The following is a 20,905-nucleotide window of genomic DNA, read 5'->3' on the forward strand; positions in this document are numbered from 1 at the left end:
TTTCCTCTCAACCATTTATTTTTTAATTAAATTATTTATTTATTTTAATTTGTTATACATGATGGCAGAGTGGAATTCATTTCATATTACACATATAGAGCACAATATTTCAAGTCACTAATTGTACACAAAGTATTTTCACACCATTCGTGGCTTCATACATGTACTTAGGGTAATGATGTCTAACTTATTCCACCATCATCCCTACCCACTTGCTCCCTCCCTTCCCCTCCCTCCCTTTTGAACCTTTTATTTTTTGCATCAGTAATTTTGCATTCTTATTAGAGTAGGTTACTTATGCATAATTTGGGGGTCATTTTTACATAATCAAATAAGCATGGAATATAATTTGTTCCAACTCAGCCACCAGTATTTCCCCTTTCAATTCCTACCTCCTTCTCCCTGTTCCTCCACTCTGCTGATCTTCCTTCTATTTATTTACAGTTTTTTAAATTAATGTTTTCTAGATATACAATAAGTTGAAATTCACTGTGGTATATTTATATATGTATCTAGCATAGTTTGGTCAATTTCATTTCACCATTTCTCTCTTTTCCCATCCCTCCCTCCCCATGCCTATTCAATCCCCTTTCTCTGCTCCATTGATTTCCCTTCTATTTTCATGGGATTCCTGCCTCCTCCTGCTTTTTTCCCTTATTTTAGTCAGCTTCCAGAGATAAGAGGAAATCTTTGACTCTTGACATTTTTATTTATTATCATTACTTTGTGATAAGACTACTTAACCTAAGGTCTACCATCTTGGAAAAATTATGACTTCAAAACAGGTTGTTACTACTAGCATTATGTTCGAATTTGTTTTCATGAGTTTGATTATTTTAGATTCATCATGTTATTGATATTATGGAGTATTTGTCTTTTTTCTGGTTTATTTAATACATAATATCTACCAGGTTCATCCATACTGTCACAAATGACAGTATTTTCTTTTAAATCTGAATAATATTCCATTGTATGTTTATATCTTTTTTTACCTTTGAAATTCATTATGTTCTTTTTTCTTAAAAAAATGTATTCTCATTTGTTATATATGATGGCAGAATGCATTACAATTCATATTACACATATAGAGCACAATTTTTCATATCTCTGGTTGCATACAAAGTATATTCACATCATTCGTGTGTGTTCATACATGTACTTAGAGTAATGATGTCCATCTCATTCCACTATCTTTCTTACCTCCATGCCCCCTCCTTTTCCCTTCCAACCCTTTGCCCTATCTAGAGTTCATCTAATCCTCCCTTGCTCCCCCTCCCAACCCCATTTTGAATCAGCCTCCTTATATCAAAGAAAATATTTGGCATTTGGTTTACTAGGATTGGCTAACTTCATTTAGCATTATATTCTCTAACTCCATCCATTTACCTGCAAATGCCATGATTTCATTCTCTTTTATTGCTGGGTAATATTCCATTGTGTATATATGCCACATTTTCTTTATCCATCTACTGAAGGGCATCTAGGTTGGTTCCACAATTTGGCTATTGTGAATTGTGCTGCTATAAACATTGATGTGGCTGTGTCCCTGTAGTATGCTGTTTTTAAGTCCTTTGGATATAGACCGAGGAGAGGGATAACTGGGTCAAAAGGTGGTTCATTCCCAGCTTTCCAAGGAATCTGCATTCTGCTTTCCATATTGGCTGCACCAATTTGCAGTCCTACCAGCAATGTATGAGTATATCTTTTCCCCCACATCTTTGTCACACTTATTGTTGTTTGTATTCTTAATAGCTGCCATTCTGATTGGAGTGAGATGAAGTCTTAGAGTAGCTTTGATTTGCATTTTTCAAATTGCTAGAGATGTTGAACATTTTTTCATATATTTGTTGAATTGTATATCATCTTATGGGAGGTGTCTGTTAAGGTCCTTGGCCCATTTATTGATAGGGCTATTTGGTTTTTTTTTTTTTTTTTTTTTTTTTTTTTGTGTGTGTGTGTGTGTGTGTGTGTTTAGCTTTTTGAGTTCTTCATATACCCTAGAGATTAGTGCTCTATCTGATGTTCGAGTGGTAAAAATTTGCTCCCAAGACATAGGCTCTCTATTCACCTCACTGATTGTTTCTTTTGCTGAGAAGAAGCTTTTTAGTTTGCATCCATCCCATTTATTGATTCTTGATTTTTAATTTGTGTGCTATAGGAGTCTTATTAAGGAAGTTGGGGTCTAATCCCACATGATGGAGATTAGGGCCTACTTTTACTTCTAATAGGTTCTGTGTCTCTGGTTTAATTCCTAGATCCACTTTGAATTGATTTTTATGCATGGTGAGAAACAGGGGTTTAATTTCATTTTGTTGCACATGGGTTTCCAGTTTTCTTGGCACCATTTGTTGATGAGGCTATCTTTTTATCAATGTATGTTTTTGGTGCCTTTGTCTAATATGAGATAGTTGTAATTTTGTGGGTTAGTCTCTGTGTCCTCTGTTCTGTACCATTGGTATACCAGTCTGTTTTGGTGCCAATACCATGCTGTTTTTGTTACTATTGCTCTGTAGTTTAGTTTAAGGTCTGATATAGTGATGCCACCTACTTCACTCTTCCTGCTAAGAATTACTTTAGCTATTCTGGGTCTCTTATTTTTCCAGATGAATTCCATGGCTGTTTTTTTTTCTATGTCTATGAGGAATATCATTGAGATTTTGATTGGAATTGCATTAAATTTTGGTAATATGGTAATTTTGACAATATTAATTCTGCTTATTCAAGAACAAGGGAGATCTTTCCATCTTCTAAGTTTTTCTTCAATTTCTTTCTTTAGCATTCTGTAGTTTTTGTTGTAGAGGTCTTTTACCTCTTTTGATAGGTTGATTACCAAGTATTTTTTTGTTTGAGACTATTGTAAATGAGGTAATTTCCCTTGTTTCCCTTTCAGAGAATTAGTCACAGATATACAGAATTGCCTTTGATTTATGGGTATTTATTTTGTATCCTGCTACTTTGCTGAATTCATTTACTAGTTCTAGAAGTTTTATGGTGGATTTTTTTGGGTCTTTTGGGTATTGAATCATATCTTCAGCAATAGTACTAATTTAAGTTCTTCTTTTCCTATCTGTATCCCTTTAATTTCTTTCATCTGTCTAATTGCTCTGGCCAGTGTTTCAAGAACTATGTTAAATAGAAGTGGTGAAAGAGGGCATCCCTGTCTTGTTCCAGTTTTTAGAGGGAATGTCTTCAATTTTTCTTGATTTAGAATGATGTTGGCCTGGGCTTAGTGTAGATAGCCTTTATGATGTTGAGATATATTCCTGTTAACTCTGTTTTTTCTAGTGTTTTGAATATGAATGGGTGCTGTATTTTGCCAAATGCTTTTTCTGCATCTATTAAGATGATCATATAATTCTTATCTTTAAGTCTATTGATGTGACAAATTACATTTATTGATTTCCATATGTTGAACCAACCTTGCATCCCTGGGATGAACCCCACTTGATCATAGTGCACGATATTTTTGATATGTTTTTGTATTCGATCTGCCAGAATTTTAGTGAGAATTTTTACATCCTCGTTCATTAGAGATATTGGTCTGAAGTTTTCTTTCTTTGATGTGCCTTTGCCTGGTTTTTGAATCAGGGTGATATAGACCTCATAGAATGAGTTTGAAAGTGCTTCCTCTTTTTTTCTTTCTCATGAAATAAGTTGAAGAGTATTGGTATTAGTTCTTCTTTAAAGGTCTTGTTGAACTTGGCTGTGTATCCATTCGGTCCTGGGCTTTTCTTGGTTGGTAGACTTCTGATGGCATTTTTTATTTCAATGCTTGAAATTGATCTGTTTAAATTGTGTATATCATTCTGATTCAATTTGTGCAAACTAAGTGACTCTAGAAATTTGTCAATGACTTCGATATTTTCTATTTTTTTTAAAGGAGAGAGAGAGAGAGAGAGAGAGAGAATTTTATTTGTAGATGGACACAACACAATGCCTTTATTTTCATGTGGTGCTGAGAATCAAACCCGAGTCCCGCCCGTGCTAAGCGAGTGCTCTACCACTGAGCCACAATCCCAGCCCTCGATATTTTCTATTTTATTGGAGTACAAACTTTCAAAATAATTTCTAATTATCTTCAGTATTTCTGTAGTGTCTGTTGTGATGTTTCCTTTTTCTTCAGGCATGTTACTAATTTGAGTTCTCTCTCTCCTTCTCTTTGTTAGCATGGCTAAGGGTTTGTCAATTTTATTTTATTTTTTCAAAGAACCAACTTTTTGTTTGTCAATTTTTTCAATTGTTTCTTTTGTTTCAATTTCATTGATTTCAGCTCAATATTTTTTAATTATTTCTTGTGTTCTACTGCTTTTGGTGTTGATTGTTTCTTCTTTTTCTAGAGCTTTGAGATGTAATGTTAGGTGATTTATTTGTTGATTTTTTCTTCTTTTAAGGAATGAACTCCATGCAATGAACATTGCTCTTAGTATTTGCCTTCATAGTGTCCCAGAGATTTTGATATGTTGTATCAGTGTTCTCATTTACCTTGCTCTAAGAATTTTTTTAATCTTCTCCTTGATGTCTCTTTTTTTTAACATGTTGTTCATTCAGTAGCATATTATTTAGTTTCCAGGTGTTGGAGTAGTTTTTATTTTTGATTTTACCATTGATTTCTAATTTCACTCCATTGTGATCTGATAGAATGCATAGTAGTATCTCTCCTTTTTTTGTATTCATGGATTCAGCAGCACATGGATCTTTCTCTAAAATAGACCATAAAATATGCCACAGAGAAGAAAGTGTATTCTCTTGTTGAAGGATGAGATTTCCATATATGTCAGTTAAGTCTAAATTATTGATTGTATTATTGAGTTCTATATTTTCTTTGCTCAGCTTTTGTTTGGAAAAAGTGGTGAAAGAGGTATGTTAAAGTCACCCAGAATTATTGTATTATTGTCAATTTGACTTTTGAATATGAGAAGTGTTTGTTTGATGAACATAGATGCTCCAATGTTTGGGGCATATATATTTATAATTGTGATGGCTTATTGTTGTATGGTTTCCTTAAGCAGTATGAAATATCCTTCTTTATCTCTTTTGATTAACTTTGGCTTGAAGTGTACTTTATTTGATATGAGGATGGAAACCCTTGCTTGTTTCCACAGTTCATGTGAGTGGTATGATTTTCTAAACCTTTCACTTTCAGTCTGTGGATGACTTTTCCTATGAGATGAGTCTCTTGGAGGCAGCATATTTTTGGGTATTTTTAATCCAATCATCTAGCCTGTCTTTTGATTGGTGAGTTTAGGCCATTAACATTCAGGGTTATTATTGAGACACAATTTTTATTCCCAGCCATTTTTGTTATTTAACTTGACTTGGTTTCTCCTTTGCTTAGTGTTTTCCTTTAGTGTAATACCTCCCTCTGCTGATTTTCACTGTTGTTTTTCATTTCCTCTTCATATAATATTTTTCCAAGGATGTTCCCTAGTGCAGGTTTTCTTTTTCTTTTTTTAATATTTATTTTTTTATTTTTAGGTGGACACAATATCTTTATTTTATTTTTATGTGGTATTGAGGATTGAACCCAGTGCCTCGCGCATGCCAGGCGAGCGCACTACCACTTGAGCCACATCTCCAGTCTAGTGCAGGTTTTATAACTGTAAATTCTTTTAACTTTTGTTTATCATGGGAGGACTTTATTTTATCATCAAATCTAAAGCTTAATTTTGCTGGATACGAGATTCTTGGTTGACATCCATTTTCTTTCAAAGCTTGATATATATTGTTCCAGGATCTTCTAGCTTTCAGGGTCTGGGTTGAAAAATAGGCACATAAACTAATTGGTTCCCCCCATATGTCCTTTCTCTCATGGTTTTTAATATTCTCTCCTTACTCTGTATGTTAGCCATTTTCATTATAATGTGCCTTGGTGTGGATCTATTGTGATTTTGTACATTTGGCATCCTGTAACCTTTTTGAATTTGGTTTTCCAATTTGATCTTTGGTTTTGGAAATTTTTCTGATATTATTTCATTAAATAGTTTGTTCATTTCTTTGGTTTGGAACTCTGCCTTTCGCTATCCCAATAACTTTTACATTTGTTCTTTTTATGTTATCTCATACTTCTTGAATGTTCTGCTCATGGTCTCTTACCATTTTCACTGTTTGGACTAGATTCTTTTCAAGATTATATATTTTGTGTTCATTGTCTGAGGTCCTGTCTTCAAAGTGGTCTAATATGTTGGTGGTGCTTTCAATTAAACTTTTAATTTGGTTTATTGTTTCTTTCATTTCAAGGATTTCTCTTTGGTTTTTCTTTAGAACTTCTATTTTCCTAATGAAGGGATCTTTTGCTTCCTGTATTTGTTTATGTATTTCTTTGTCAAAATGATGTTTTGATGCCTATATTTGCTCTCTTATATCATGCTGAGGGCCATTGTCAAGTAGGAATGATGCATCGAAATTTCCTTGCCAAGTGTACCTCATGCTGCTTAGAGGACATTCGATGGGACATTGCATGCATGCTTTAATAAGGTGACCTTGTTCAAGGACCAAGGCGGATCCAGGTTTAGAGCTGATCAGGTTTGAGGAAGTAACCGGCTCCTTGAGTTTAAGGCGTTGCCAGTTTAAGACAATGGGTTTTAGGGAAGTTGGAGGTTGAAGATTATTGCTGGGATTAGGGTGTTCCTGCTGCTTGTTCCCGTTGAGTTCTCGTGAGATAAAAATGGGATTTGGAGATAGCCTAGTGGAGTAGGTGAAGTGTGCGGGCAGATGGCAGAACGAGATTGCCCCTGAACCTGTGTGGAGGCGGTGTGCGATCAGGAATAAAGAATTGCTGTTTGAACCTACAAAGCTGTGTGGTGGCTCGTGATTCTGTGCCAAGCCGAGACATTGGCATCTGGCAATATCATCCTTTAATTCACAGAACATTTTAATTATGAACATCCTGACCACCTTTTCTGTAATGTTTTTTTGCTGTGCTGGCCATGGATTCTAATAATGTAGTATCTTGATTTGTTTGGGGTACTTTCTTTACTCGTCTTTTCATGTTGTTCACGTGTCTTCCCTTTTTAGCACTGTGGATCTGAGGCATTACCATTTTTGCCCTATAGGCTTATCATGCCTCTGTAGGTTTCCAATACCTCTCTTTTGAGGGTTAGCAGATCCCAATATAAACAATATATCACTTAAAAACAAATAGTTGCTAATAGATATTTACAGTTTGGTCACAATGTACAGAAATGGTGAATTCAATTATTATCTATAATATAATCAGTAGATTTGTAAAAGTGTTTACAGTTTCTGATGGTGGACAAATAACAGGGGGTGAGGAGTAGGATGATATGCTGAGGAGGTAGGAAATGAGGATATAGAGTTATTATATCTTAAGAAGTATGAAAGAGAAATCTAAAGAAGAAGGAGAATAGAGAGGAAGTAATTTTGGGTGGACAAGTAAGATGGAAGACAGTAGAGTACAGAAAACAAACATATATATTAAGAAAAATAAAAAAAGGTTGAAATAGTAGAAATTAGTGGGGAAAAAACAAAGGAAAAAAGAATATACAACATACTTGTAATATACTATTCAGTTGTCTCAGACCTTAATATCCTAATTCGTGCAAAGTACTGGTTTCATATATCTTGGGGATGTGAGGGCGGGGAATAGAGAGGGAGAAGAAAGAAAAAAAAATCTCAAAGGAAGAAACAAGGATTGTTTTGATTGGAGATCAATATTTCCCCCCCTTCCCTTCTCATTAAATAGGTGAAGTCATCTATTGTTAGCTGGTATCCACATCCTCAGGGTGGTGAAGGTAACCAGGGAGGGAGGGTTGTTCCTGGGTGGAGTACACCTGGAAGTTGGGTGTGGCACCCACCAGTGCCCAAGGGAGATCCTCAGGGGTTTCCTTTTTTGGCCTGCTCCTGTGATGTGAGCACCTGGCCTTGGCTCCTTATCTCACTTAAAGACCTCCCAGTTCCTGATGTTTGTTAGTCTCTAAACTGTATTACTCACACCCTCTCCCTTACTGCTTCCTAATAAGGGACCTTTCTCTCCAGGGCTCTTGCCTGTGGTGCTTTGGGCACACTCAACACTGACCCACTGAGAGCTGTTTTTTTGTTGGGCAGCTACTGTGGCGGGTTAGTGGCTGCTGGGGATTGGGGGGAGTTAGAAACTGGGTACCTGTCCTGCCGGAGTTCCAAAGTGGGAATTGCCCCCAATAAAGATGGTGACGAAGGTGACCCAAGATGGAGGCGTTCGCTTTCAGCAATTGGGTGCTGGGTCAGGTGGGGGGAGCTGTGTCATGGTGTTGGACAATGAGGTCAGAGACTGAGTCTGTGGCATGCCATGTGTGGCTGGCTATGTCTGTCTTCAGAGCCTGTGTGTTCCCCAGTGCAGGCAGGCTGCGGCAAGTAAGGGAGTATCTCCGTTGCTGCAGAGTCCCAAGATAGAGGTGACTTGGGGAGCCCCACGTTTGTTGATGGGAGTCTGCACAGGAGTGGCGGCTGGAGATCCTATGCATGGGTAGCTGCCAGGTATCTGTGTGGGATCTGCAACCAGGATTTCTGCTCAGGTGGGTGGCCGAAAGTTTTGCATGGGTACAGGTGCGGATGGCCCCACGGCAGTCCTGCTTGGGCGAGTAGTTGGGAGACCTAATCCAACACTGAGGCCTGGAGCCCTGCATGGGCACGGAAGTATTCTCACTTCTTGAATCCCAGGTCATGGAGCAACACAGAATGCTGCCTCCCTCTGCCCACCATCTTGGATCTCCTAGATCACATTTTAAAAATTTATTCATTAATGAATGAACATTTATGGGGCTTTCATGTCTTGGCTTTTGTGAATAATGCTGCAATAAACATGAAAGTGCAGACAACTCTTTGAGATCCTGATTTCAACACATTTGGATGATTCTAGAAGTGGGGTTGCTGGAGCATATGGCCATTCTATTTTTAATTTTGGGTGGGAACATACATAGCATTTTCTATAAAAGGTATCATCAATTTCCATTCCCACCAATGATGTACAGATTTCCATTTTCCTCACATCCTTGCTAACAGTTATCTGATGATAGCCATTTTAAGAGGTGTGTGGTAATATCTCATTGTGGTTTTGATTTGCATGTCCCTAGTGACTAATTGATGGCAGGCATCTTTTCACATACTTATTGTGCATTTGCATATTGTTTTTGGACAAATGCCTATTCAAGTACTTTGCCATTTTAAAATTGGTTTTTGTTTATTTGCATTGTTATTGAGTTATAACATTGAGTTAACATACATATTTTGGATGTTAACCCTTTATTAGACATGATGTGTAAATATTCTCTACCATTATGTTAGCTGCTTTTTCATATTGTTGATTGTCTCTGTGCTATGCAGAAACTGTTTAATTTTATGTAAACCCACTTTGTTAAATTTTGTTGTCTGTGGTTTTTGGTGTCATATCCCAACAGTCATAGCCAAGGTCAATGTTGAGAAGTTTTTTTCCATGTATTTTTATTATAATTGGATCTGAAATGTCCACCAAAAAACTTATGTATTGAACGCTTGTTCCATAGCTTATGGTGCTATTGGGAGATGGAAGAAACTTTAGGAAGTGGGGCTTAATTGGGAACAGTATGTCTCTGGGGAATGCCTTTGAAGGGTTATTTTGTCCTGAGTCCCTGGCTTTCTCTCTCTTCTTCTGCTTCCTGTCCATCATGAGGTAAAGCCACATTGTTCCACTGCATGCTCCCTGCCATGAAGCCAGGTGACCATTGACAGAAACATCTGAAACCATGAGCCAAACTAGACAGAAACATCTGAAACCATGAGCCAAAACTAATGTTTCCTCCTTTAAGTTGTTATTTTTTAGGTATTTAGTCACAATGATGAAAAGCTGACTAAAAGTTTTCTTCTAGGAGTTTTATGATTTCAAATTTTACAATTAAGTCTTTAACCCATTTTCAGATGATTTTTTGTATATGTTGTGAGATAAAGATCCAATTTCCTTCTTTTGTATGTGGATATTCAGTTTACCCAATACCATTTACCAAAGAGACTATTTTTCTCTGATGTGTATTCTTGGCACCCTTATTGAAGATAAATTGATCACATATGCATGAGTTTATTTCTGGGCTGTCTATTTTATTCCGTTGGTCAATGTGTTTCTTTTTATGCAACTACCACATTGTTTTGAGTACTATAACTTTTCATTATATTTTAAAGTCAGGAAGTATGATGTCTCTAGGTTTATTCTCATTGCTTAAAATTATTTTGTGTGAGTCTTTTGTGGTTCCATATAAATTTTGGCAGTTTTTCTATTTCCACAAAATGCCACATGGATTTTGTTAGAAATACCAAGGTGCTGCAAGAAATTAAGTGTGCTCAGAAATGGGTTGGCAAGGCGAAAAAAATGTATAATGTATTCTTCTGAAGAATGGTGTGCCCTCAGAGGGAATCTGGTGAGCAAGCACACTAGGCAGGCAGTCTGTCTGCTTTTATCCATAATGAAGCATTGTCCCTTGCTCTGATAGGAAGAGTTCAGGGGTACAATCTACACAATTAGCTAATTTAAAATTGGGGAAAGTATGGAGAAGAGCTACAGTTGTGATTGAATACCTGTTAGGGAATTTTGAAATGGCTCCATTCTAACCACATGGTTTCCCCATTTAAAATGGTTCCATTACATACATGAAATTTAAATTACAGTAAACATGTTTATATTGCATTAGAGGTTTAACTTTGATAGAAAAGAAAACATAAATCTTTCTGATTTGACAGGGATTTCATTAAATTTGCAGATTAATTTGGGTAGTTCATAGACTATAACAGTATTAATTCTTTCAATCTTTGAAACTCTGATATCTTTCCATTTGTTGGTATCTGCTAATTTCTTTCACCAACATTTTACAATATTCAGTGTACTGGTCTTTCATTTCCTTGGTTAAATTTTGTCCTTAGTATTTTATTCTGTTTTAATAATACTGTGACTGGGATTATTTTCATAATTTCATTTTTGGAAAAATGATTTTTAGTATATAAAATGGAACTGATTTTTATACACTGATTTTGTATCTTTCAATATTTGCAATTTATTAATTCTAACAATCTTTTTTTCATGAACTCTTTAGTTTTTTTAAAAAATATTTTTGTAGTTGTAGATAGACACAATACCTTTATTTTATTTGTTTATTGTATGTGGTACCAGGGATTAAACCCAGTGCCTCACCCATGCTAGGCAAGTGCTCTACCACTGAGTCACAACCCTGGCCCTAGTTTTTTTTTTTTAACATATAAAATCATATCATATGAAAACCAAATTTTCCTTCTTCCTTTATAATTTGGAGGGCTTTTATGTTGTGTTTTTTTCTTTTTTCCTAATTACTCTTGCTAGAAATTTCAGTACATGTTGAATCTCTCCATTTATGATGGAGATGTGTTAATGTCTCAATTATAATAGTAGGTTCGTCTATTTCTTTTTGCAGTTTTATCAGTTTTTACACCAGATATTTTGATTTGACACTCTATTCTTACATTCACAGAAATAGGGGATTGTTATGTCACCTTGGGAGTATTGATCCTTTTATAATTAAGTAATTCCTCTCTTTATCCCTGATAAATTTGCTTACTCTGAAATCTACACTGTTGAAATTAATATAGCAATTACATGTCATTTTGATTAGTGCTTGCATGGTAAATCTTCCCCTATTCCCTGTGTCTTTGTGTTTAAAGTGAGTTTATTGTAGATAATAAGTAGTTGGATCTGTTTATTTAATCTGCTCTGACAATTCCTTTTAGTTTATTTATACCATTGACACTTAAATTGATTACTGAGAGGGTTTGGGGGGCTAGGTCAGTGGTAGAGTGCTTTCCCAACATGTGTGAAGCCCTGGGTTGGATTACCAGCACTGCAATAAATAAATAAATAAAGTTGGACTAATACATACCACATTTGTTACTGTTATTTATTTCTTGTCCTGTTTTCTTTTGTCCAATTTTTGTCTTCATACTTTGTTTTTATTATTTGTGGTTTCAATTGAACATTTTACGATTCCATCTTCTTTTTTTTTAGCATATGATGATATATATATTTTTTCCTTCTTCTTTTCCTTTTTCAATTGTTCTAGAGTTTGTGGTATACATTTTAATGATTTGGATATGGTTTGAGTTTGATACCTAATACTTCACATGTAGGAATTTGGTCCTCAGTGTGGCAATGCTGAGAGGTGGTGTGGAGTCTTTAATACCTGGTCCTGCACGATGGTATGACCCAAGCGTGTAATCACATAAAATAAAAAGAGCTTGTATTTTTTATTTTGAGATAGGGTCTTGCTAAGTTGCTTAGGGCCTCACTAAGTTGCTGAGGCTGGCTTTGAAGCAGCAATCCTCCTGCTTCAGCCTCCTGAGCCACTGGGATTATAGACCCGTATCACTGCATGCATCTATCTTACTGTTTTTGATCTATAGCATTTTAAATTCTTTTTTAGAACTTCATATCCCTGTTTATATCATCCATCTTTTCCATTAAATGCTGTCTATTTTTTTCCATTAAAGGTTTGTGCTTGTGGGTTTCTACTCTGAAAAGTTCTCATTCTGTATATTTGCTTATGTGCCTCTCCCATTTGGGGCTGGATAGTGTTTTTTGTCCTGTGACTTTCCTTCTCTGAAGAATCTAAGAATAATTGTTGATTTTTTGTTTGTTGAGCTTTTTAACTTACTGTTAGCATGAAGAGTGAGTTTTAAGTTATTTACCTGCAGAACTGGAAACCAAAAATTCCTCCACCAGATTTTCATTCATCAAAGCTTTAAGTCTAATTAACTTGAGAAACATTTTATTATATTTCAAGCCAAGGGATGGGGATATGGAGGAAAAAGCTACCAGCAGGGTGTAGGGATAAAATTGTGAGGCTCTGGAAAATAGTAGTGAACAATGGAAAAAGAAGAAGAGTAGGGTGGAGAAGGAAAATGGTAGGCAGGTTATGAATAGCAATTTGAGTACTGGAGACCTAAGAGTGGGTTTAAGGGTAAACATAACTAGATTTAATTTAGAGATTATAAGGAAACTGAGATCTTAGTGGAATCTTTGTTAAAGGTCTTAGTATGTTTCTACCTGAGATGGATGACTGAAAAAAAATTCCATATTGGGATTTGGACAAACAGAAGACTGATTGTATGTGTGTGTATCTGTGTGTGTATAGAGTAGAGCTAAGGTGTTAAGGACAGGAACACTTGACAAATATTGGGTACAATATAGAGTGATGTTTGTAACCTTGTCATCCATCAAAGTTCCTGGCAATGAATGGTTGTTCTCCATAAGTGCTTGTTGGAAGAATAAAAGACCTTAATCAACATTTTCTGAAAATAATCTATAATAAAAATTTTAAAAAGTTATTTTGACAATAATAAAAAGTGAACTTCATCCCCTATTTATGAAACGTTTCTTAATGAAAGTGTAAAAATAAAGCAGCCAAAGGCACCTAGTAGAAACCAGTATCTTAACAGCTAGACAATACAGGAATGCATTATACCAATAGTCTTATTCACCATTCTTTGGAATCAACCCTTAATTTAATTTCATTCCTAAATCTTTTGCATTCTCTTTCTTCAACTCCCTTTCTCTAATCCCAATTTCTCCTTCTTCCTCTTCTCCTTTCCCCTCTCTTCCTTACCTCTTTCCATCTCCCCACTTCTCTCTCTTTTCTACTTCATACATTCTCTCCCCTTCTTTGTCAGATGTTGTCTCCTCTTTCTTCTTGCCTCTTGGCACATTGAGAAAACACTAGCAATTCCTTAAGAAGCTTGATGGAGGTGGTGAGAGTGGGTGGAGAAATGCAGTTGGTAAAGTTGCTATAAGCTGGGTCTTGAAATTCCTTGTGTTGATACACTTTCCTCCTAAGTTATACAAGAGTTTTAAAGCAGAAAAATAGCCTTCACTGATTTGAACTTAAAAGGTCACTCAAGCAGTCAGTAGAAAGAATGGATGGTTGGAGAGAGGAGGAAATGGAAAACTGAAGTAGCTGGGAGACATTAAATTTCTATAAACAGTAGTTTAAGGGAGCAATTTAGCAGGTAAAACATCGGGGGAATGTGTTGGGGGTTGAAAGATGTTTGAAAGCTGATTTTACAAAACAAGCACGTATTTCATGTTGGGGTATATGAGATGACTTGATAAAAAAAGTATTCCTCCCACCTCCAACACATTTAGAGTTGCCACTGCAGGAAAACCACTTTGGAGGCTATTTCAATGATTCAGACCAGGGAGGTGTACACACATTGTAGAAATCTAACTAAAAATGACTTGGTCTCAATGACTTGCATGGTGGGCAGCAAATATAAAGTGAAATCCTGGTTTTGTATTTAAGGTCTTTCATCAGACAGGAAAAGCTAGAATAGGAATGTGTGTGGGATAGCTGATGGAAGGAGACAGATTAGCAAGTGATAAGGCTAAGAAATGCGATTTCAGAAAAAAATATTGTTGTTGTTGTTGTTGTTAAGCCAGAATTAGACAGGCAGTCAGTATAGATGGTAAATTGAGTCAGGTCGGACCAGGGAGGTCAATTTTGAGTGAGTCTGGGAAGTTGGAGACTTGTCCCCTGAGGGATTGAAATGTTAATTCCTACAGAGCCCTTCCTCCACCCTTAACAAGAACCTGCGCCTGCTGCAACCTGTTGCCAAGGTAACCTGTAGGGGGGGGCGAGAATTGTCCCTCTCTACAGGGAGCTAAAAGGTTGTTAAAGTGCCCTTTGTTAATCAGTGTTGCCCTTCCCCCTCCACTCTCCCTTTTCCCACCTTGGGGCCATCCCACCAAGCATTCCTGGGTCTAGTCAGGTAGGCAGGAAGGAGAAAGATAAGGGAGAAAAGTCAGAAGAACAAAGGAAGCCTAGGACATAAAAAGGGCCGAACACCTCGCTTCTTGGGATACCAGGATACCAGCTATGGCCCCCTTCTCCCTCCCAGAAGTCTGTTACCCCTTTTTGAATAAACTCTGCTTTATATGCTTGCCTCAGCCTGCTTCTCTAATGTTCAAACATGTGGGGAAGCAGGACTCATCACCGATAACCGGCAGTATCAGTGGCATGCCAATTATGGGGACAAAAAATCATATAGGAACTCAAATGGGAAAATATGGGAGCAGAGAGTACCCTTTTTGTGTGCTGTTTCTCTTCCTTCATTTTCTTATCAAAGTAATATATGCACACGGTAATATATAATATATAAATGTATATTATATTTATTACTTCTTACTATAGTAATATGAGAACTTATTTCCTACACTGTACCCCATAAATATGTACAAATATTACATATTAATCAAAAAATTTTAAGTTGCCAAAATATTTTTTAAAAAGTGGGGAGATGAATGTGAATACTAAAACCCCACATGAATCCCTGCTCCCAGCAATAATAATTTATTGGGAAAGTCTCAGTTTTAAGAAAGAGCTTTAGATATTTAATGCACCTAATTGCAAGGTCGGTTACTGGGACTAACAACAAAAGACAGGAAGTTAAAAAACGCTTGGCCTTCCCTGCCAAGATCCCTTAAGGGTAACTAGCAGTAAAAATGGCTAGCCTGGAGACATGGAAATGCAGTCATCTCCTTTAATTCTCCTCAGCGGTTGGGGGCAGGGGAGCAGGTCGGCACACTCTTAAAGAGCCTGCAGGCTCATAGAGCCCTGTGGGGCTGGTGGCGCGGAAGTTAAGAGCTAATGCCACGTGATGGCGACAAGCGACACTCTGGCTTTCCCGGAGTAGTCTCTATGGTATTCTTCCCAGCCCACCCGCCCCTTGGGCAGCGGCAGTCACGTGTCAGACTCCGGGTTTACGACAGGTGCTCACGTGATCCTGGCCTGCAGTCGGGTGGCTGCGGTGAGGTACCTGGGATCCTGAAGGGCGGGCGGTTAGGTCGTTACCGCCGCCGCCGCTGGCGGACTAAACCGGGCGGCCAGGAGCGAGCAACCTGGCGGCTGAGGCGTTCACTGCATAGTGCCTACGGCACCGGGTCATCTCTTTCTGCGACCTCCGCCTTCGCGGTCCCCACCTTTTTGAGGGCGAAATCACTTTTGGGTTTCGAGACCTTGCGGCGTGAGGCCCCAAATCGGGGAGACTCCCCAATTTACCTGTCTTTTCCTCTATTCCTCCATCTCTTCCTTTGCACCACTGAATCACTTGGTTTTTGGCTGGCCTGCTTGGCCGTGCCTTGAGGCCAAGTTCGGGGCGGTAAAGGTAACGGTGGGGAAAGCGGCCCCCCAGTGGACAAAGGCAGAGGCAAGAATAGAGCAGGCCTGAGGGCCGCAGTCAATGAGAATAGGCAGTTGAGGGGGTGAACGAGAAAAAGAGTACTGCGGATTTAGAAGGGACTGGAAAGGACTTGTTGCACGATGGAAGAATCTGACTCTGAGAAAAAGATGGAGAAAGAGAATCTGGGGCCGCGAATGGATCCTCCACTAGGGGAACCGGAAGGCTCGCTTGGGTGGGTGAAGGGTATTGTGTCAAACCTGGAAGGGAGGGTGTTTGAACTGAGGAGTATTGTGAATTAGAACACCCCACCCCCATGATAAATTGCATGATAAATTGCTTCGGTTTATCAGTAGGGTTGATTGATATACTTTTGACAACATAATAAACTGAAAAAGGGACTGGTGCTAATTGGGCAGTCAGCCCTTGAGATGGGGCATGTGGGTGTTCTAATTGAGACGGTTACATGTTGCTTTGAATTATCAATAAAAGGCGATTAGATCTCAACATGTAAGAGATAAAAGGACTAGCATTTCTTAGAGACCAGTGGCTTAGAGTGTTTTCTGTGCCAATTTGTACCTGAATTTGAGACTTGTATTATATGTATTTTGTGCCATTAATGAGTGACATACATCTTGGAAGACTGCCAAGGTCCAAGGATGCTTCCAGATTTTAAAAATAGAAAGTCGAATTTTAAAAAATATAAGATTTGATATATAATATTTAAATATGAAAATGTTCTTTGACTTATTACACCACCTGTATATGTTGTTGATCAATTTTTTAAGATGAGGAAAAGTCAAATTTTAATAACTCATTTATATTCCTAAATATATTCTCCTAGGAGCTGTCGCCAGAGCTTGTAGTTAGGGGACAAGAGCATGAACCCAGTTTTGTAGTTTATGAGGGCTGTTACTCTACTGAGGTTCCCTACACAGCTGCATTCACCTGTTGTATTAAACATGTTCTTTTGCTCCTGCACATTTATTTATATTTCTTTAATTTCAGTTTATAAGGCAATTGGATCATGGGAACTCTTGTCTTTTGGTTTATGTCTACAGGTGGGTGCTACCAAATACAGCCATGAAGAAAAAGGTAAGATGTGTTAGGTACATCAGAAACATGATGGTAAAGGTAAGAAATAGTCATTCAGGAACCATAGAGTGGATATATACCATCTTTCCTGGACTATTGCAGGAATCTTCCGGATTCTTATTCACTGTGCCATTAGATTTTTTATTTTTCTAAAATATATAAATCTGAATGGGTGAATCCACATATACACCCACTATATAGGAGTATGCCTGCACATTTATTTTCAACCCAAATCAAAATGTTAGACTATAAGATCTTACATCAGTTCTCCAACTGGAATTGTCCACTCTTCCTTTTATGTTGTTATGGCTCTATGCCTCACATTGGGGTTTAGGCAGAATTCTTAAGAGTGCAACTCTAGAACATATTTTTTAAACTTCAAGGCTTCAGTATCGTTTGTGAAATGGTGATTTTACAAATCACCCATTTCATAGGTAGTTGTGAAATTTAAGTGAATAAAATGCCTGTAGAGCACTTAGGGTCTACCATGGTTTAGCCTTATCAACAAGGATGCCTAAAAATACCAGAATTTTTTACATAATTAAAAACAAAATTTAGCTTAATTTAATCACTCCATGGTATATAAATGTAGCAAAATATCATGTTGTACCCCAGAAATATATACAGTTAACTGTTTCTCAGTTAAAATATTTTTTAAATAACAGAAAAGCCCTTTTTTGTACAGATTTTTGGCTGGCTCAGTAGTGAAATTTTCTTAATTAGATAAAGTTACACAGAGAATGTGTTAGATTGAGTGTAGTACAAACCTGAGTGCAGTACATTTTCATTAATACTCCTTACATTTGTAATCAGAAATTTTTATAAAATATCTGTGATTGAAAGTAAAATGTGTATCCATTACATTTGAAAAGCAAGGTAATTGGAACAGTGTTTTATAAATTTTAGATTTGAAAGGACTCTAAAAAGTCGTTTTATCCAATTCCCCTCAAATACAAGAATATATGACATTCTTGACAGGTAGTTTTCTCTCTCTGTTAATGCTAACATTGATAACAAAGTTATTTACCTTCATAAGGCCACAATTTCCACTGGAAACTTCTTCATTGTTAGAAGCTCTTCTTTTTATCTTTGTTTTTGAAGCTTGTTTATTCTTTGAAGAACATCATTTTGAGCAAAATTATCATATGTTAGGCACTGGAGATATAAATGGGACTCTCCCTGCCCTTTGGGAACTTAGAGTCTTGTGAGAATCAGGCTGAAAAGTGAGTAACTGCAATACATTATGTCCTTTGCAATGATAAAACAGTTTAATTGGGAGACTGAGATAAGACATCTAAGTCAGCCTAGGGCTTTAGGGTCAGAGAATCTTCTTGAGCAGATGATTACTAAACCAAGTGACATTTAGTAGAAAGAAGAACAAAGAATGGAATATTGCTGGGAGAGAGTACAGTATAAAACAGAGACATAGAAGCAAGACTCCATGGAGGGCTGGTAACAGAGACTATAAGCTGTTCTCAGTTCAGTGTGGCTGGTTGCTAAAAGTTCTAGCTCAGATGGACAGGAGATGAAGATAGTGTAGTAGATAGGCTAGAGCTTATATATAGTTTAAAGCCTTAATCCTGTAGGTCATGGGAAACTTATAAAAAGAAGAGACAGAGGGCTGGGGTGGAGCACTTGCCTGGCATGTGTGAGGCACTGGATTTAATCCTCAGCATCACATAAAAATAAAATAAAGATATTGTGTCCACCTATAACTATAAAAAATAAATATTAAAAAAAGAGAGAGTAATTAGTGAAACAAAATCATAGAGGGAAGTAGAAGGGAAAAGTTCAAGTGCTCCAGAGAGGTAGAAGAATTGACCTTGAGCCAGAGGAGGAAGAAATTTTAATTATGCTAAATCCCCTGCTAAGTAGTTCAGTGCATAAAACATTAGATTATAGGAGAATCGGGTTTAATTTCCTCTCGAGATGGTATTTTTCTAATCTAGTTCTAAGAATATTACATATTAATAACATAAATTCAGCTGGGTGCTTTGGCCCACACCTGTAATTAGTGACTTGGGAAGCTGAGGCAAAAGGATCACATGTTTGAAGTCAGCCTGGGCAACTTAATGAGACCCTGTCTCAAAAAATAAATTTTAAAAAGGGACAGAATGGGGGCTGGGGCTGTGACTCAGTGGTAGAGCACTCGCCTAGCATGTGCGAGGCACTGAGTTTGATCCTCAGCACCACATAAAAATAAATAAATAAAGGTATAAAAAAGGGACAGAATGTAAAGTGGTAAAGAACCCTTTGGGTTTGATCCCCATTACCACAGAACAAACAAAAAACATAAAATCACTGTAGTTCTGTAGCCAAAAGGATGTGTGACCTGTGAAAGGTAAGCACTTGGCTTCTGGAATGCTAGATATATCTGCATTCACCATTGGTTGGGAAACAGTTTAGTTAGTTACAAGTATCTACACCAGATTGTTGATACTGTTATTTCACTAAAATGCCAAATACAGGAGAGAAATAGGTCCTGTTACACTAGATTTACTCCAGATTGTTAATATTTTTCTTTCTTTTTTAGGTGCTGTTGATGGGTAAAAGTGGGTCTGGTAAGACCAGCATGAGGTCTATTATCTTTGCAAATTATATTGCCAGAGACACACGTCGGCTTGGTGCAACAAGTAAGATGTTTTATCTTATTGTAAAGTGAGGTGATCTTAACTATTAATCTGCATAACACACTTGGTTGCATAGCTTGGGAATGCAGAGGTTGAAGGATTTTTGGAGCATGTTCCCCTTTTTGCATTTCTCCTCAGAGAAATGTGGCCTAATTCTGATTCTTACTGCTCACTCTCTTGGAAGGCTTTTTTGCTTTCTAGTTTGCTTACAAAGTGGGATGCCTTCTTCCAACTTCTTGCTTATCCTGCTATTTCTTAACCAGCATAGGGTCCTTTGTGTTTGTTTGTTTTGGGGGAAGAGTGTTTGTTTTTAATTGTTATTGTACAAAGGGAAATTCTTAGGTATTAAGAAGCATAAATAAAATCCAAAATTTTTTGAAGCTGTAGTTAGTCCTTGTCCTCATTCAAAGGTAAACTACAGGGGTGAGAAGAATGGAAATTAACCTGATATTCTCTTCCTAGATACACATAGATGGTCTCACTGGAGTTTTCTATTCTGACATGGGAAATATCTTATTGCTCTTTATGGTTGAAATGTTAGTATAGACTTGCTGGGTTGCCATGGCTACCAGGCCAGTGTATCTAGGATCTTAGGAGAGCCCTTCTGTCTGTGAGCTGCAATGTCATTTCATTCTGTGGCATCCAAGCATTTCTGGATTCTTCCTTCCTTGGTCTTTGACTTCCAAGTGAAGGAAGCATTACATATCTGACCTTTAAATATTCCTGATCTGTGTTTCTAGCATCTTGAATGTTTTTAGGGATAAGTCACCCATAAGAATAGTGTCTCACTCTGGTTTCAAGAATAGTAAACATCTTTTAAACACATTATTGTCCAGATTCTGAGATACAAAGGAGAAGAAAACCTTGTTTCTGTTCTTATAGGGCTTGGAGTATAGTATTCACTTTCATAATTAGGGCAGGTTTGATGACTACAAAGCTGTCTCTTAAGCAGAGATCCAAATCTATTTTCCCTCATTTCCATTAGCTGGTTTTCTTTCTGTTCTTGTAAGCTTTACAAATGTTTG

General features: G+C 37.2%; 1 protein-coding gene across 9 annotated transcripts in view; it reads left to right on the top strand.

The window, feature by feature from the left end:
* Window positions 1-15,706: 15,706 nt before the first annotated feature.
* Rragb (Ras related GTP binding B) overlaps window positions 15,707-20,905 on the top strand; it is a 41,631-nt gene continuing 36,432 nt past the window's right edge. For 4 of the 9 annotated variants that reach the window (XR_013431832.1, XR_013431834.1, XR_013431831.1 and 1 more), the window contains exons 1-3: window positions 15,725-16,390; window positions 17,217-17,250; window positions 19,784-19,883. Coding sequence is in view for 5 of the 9 variants with exons in the window: in XM_078034784.1 (XP_077890910.1) it covers window positions 16,299-16,390; window positions 17,217-17,250; window positions 19,784-19,883 (226 nt within the window). In the remaining 4 variants the exon portion in view is untranslated. Of the gene's footprint in view, window positions 16,391-17,216; window positions 17,251-19,783; window positions 19,884-20,905 lie in introns of all 9 variants that reach the window. The other 5 variants (XM_005340803.5, XM_005340804.5, XM_040281457.2 and 2 more) reach the window with 4 other exon arrangements.

The sequence above is a fragment of the Ictidomys tridecemlineatus genome, chromosome X (assembly GCF_052094955.1).
Source record: "Ictidomys tridecemlineatus isolate mIctTri1 chromosome X, mIctTri1.hap1, whole genome shotgun sequence".
Taxonomy (NCBI): domain Eukaryota; kingdom Metazoa; phylum Chordata; class Mammalia; order Rodentia; family Sciuridae; genus Ictidomys; species Ictidomys tridecemlineatus.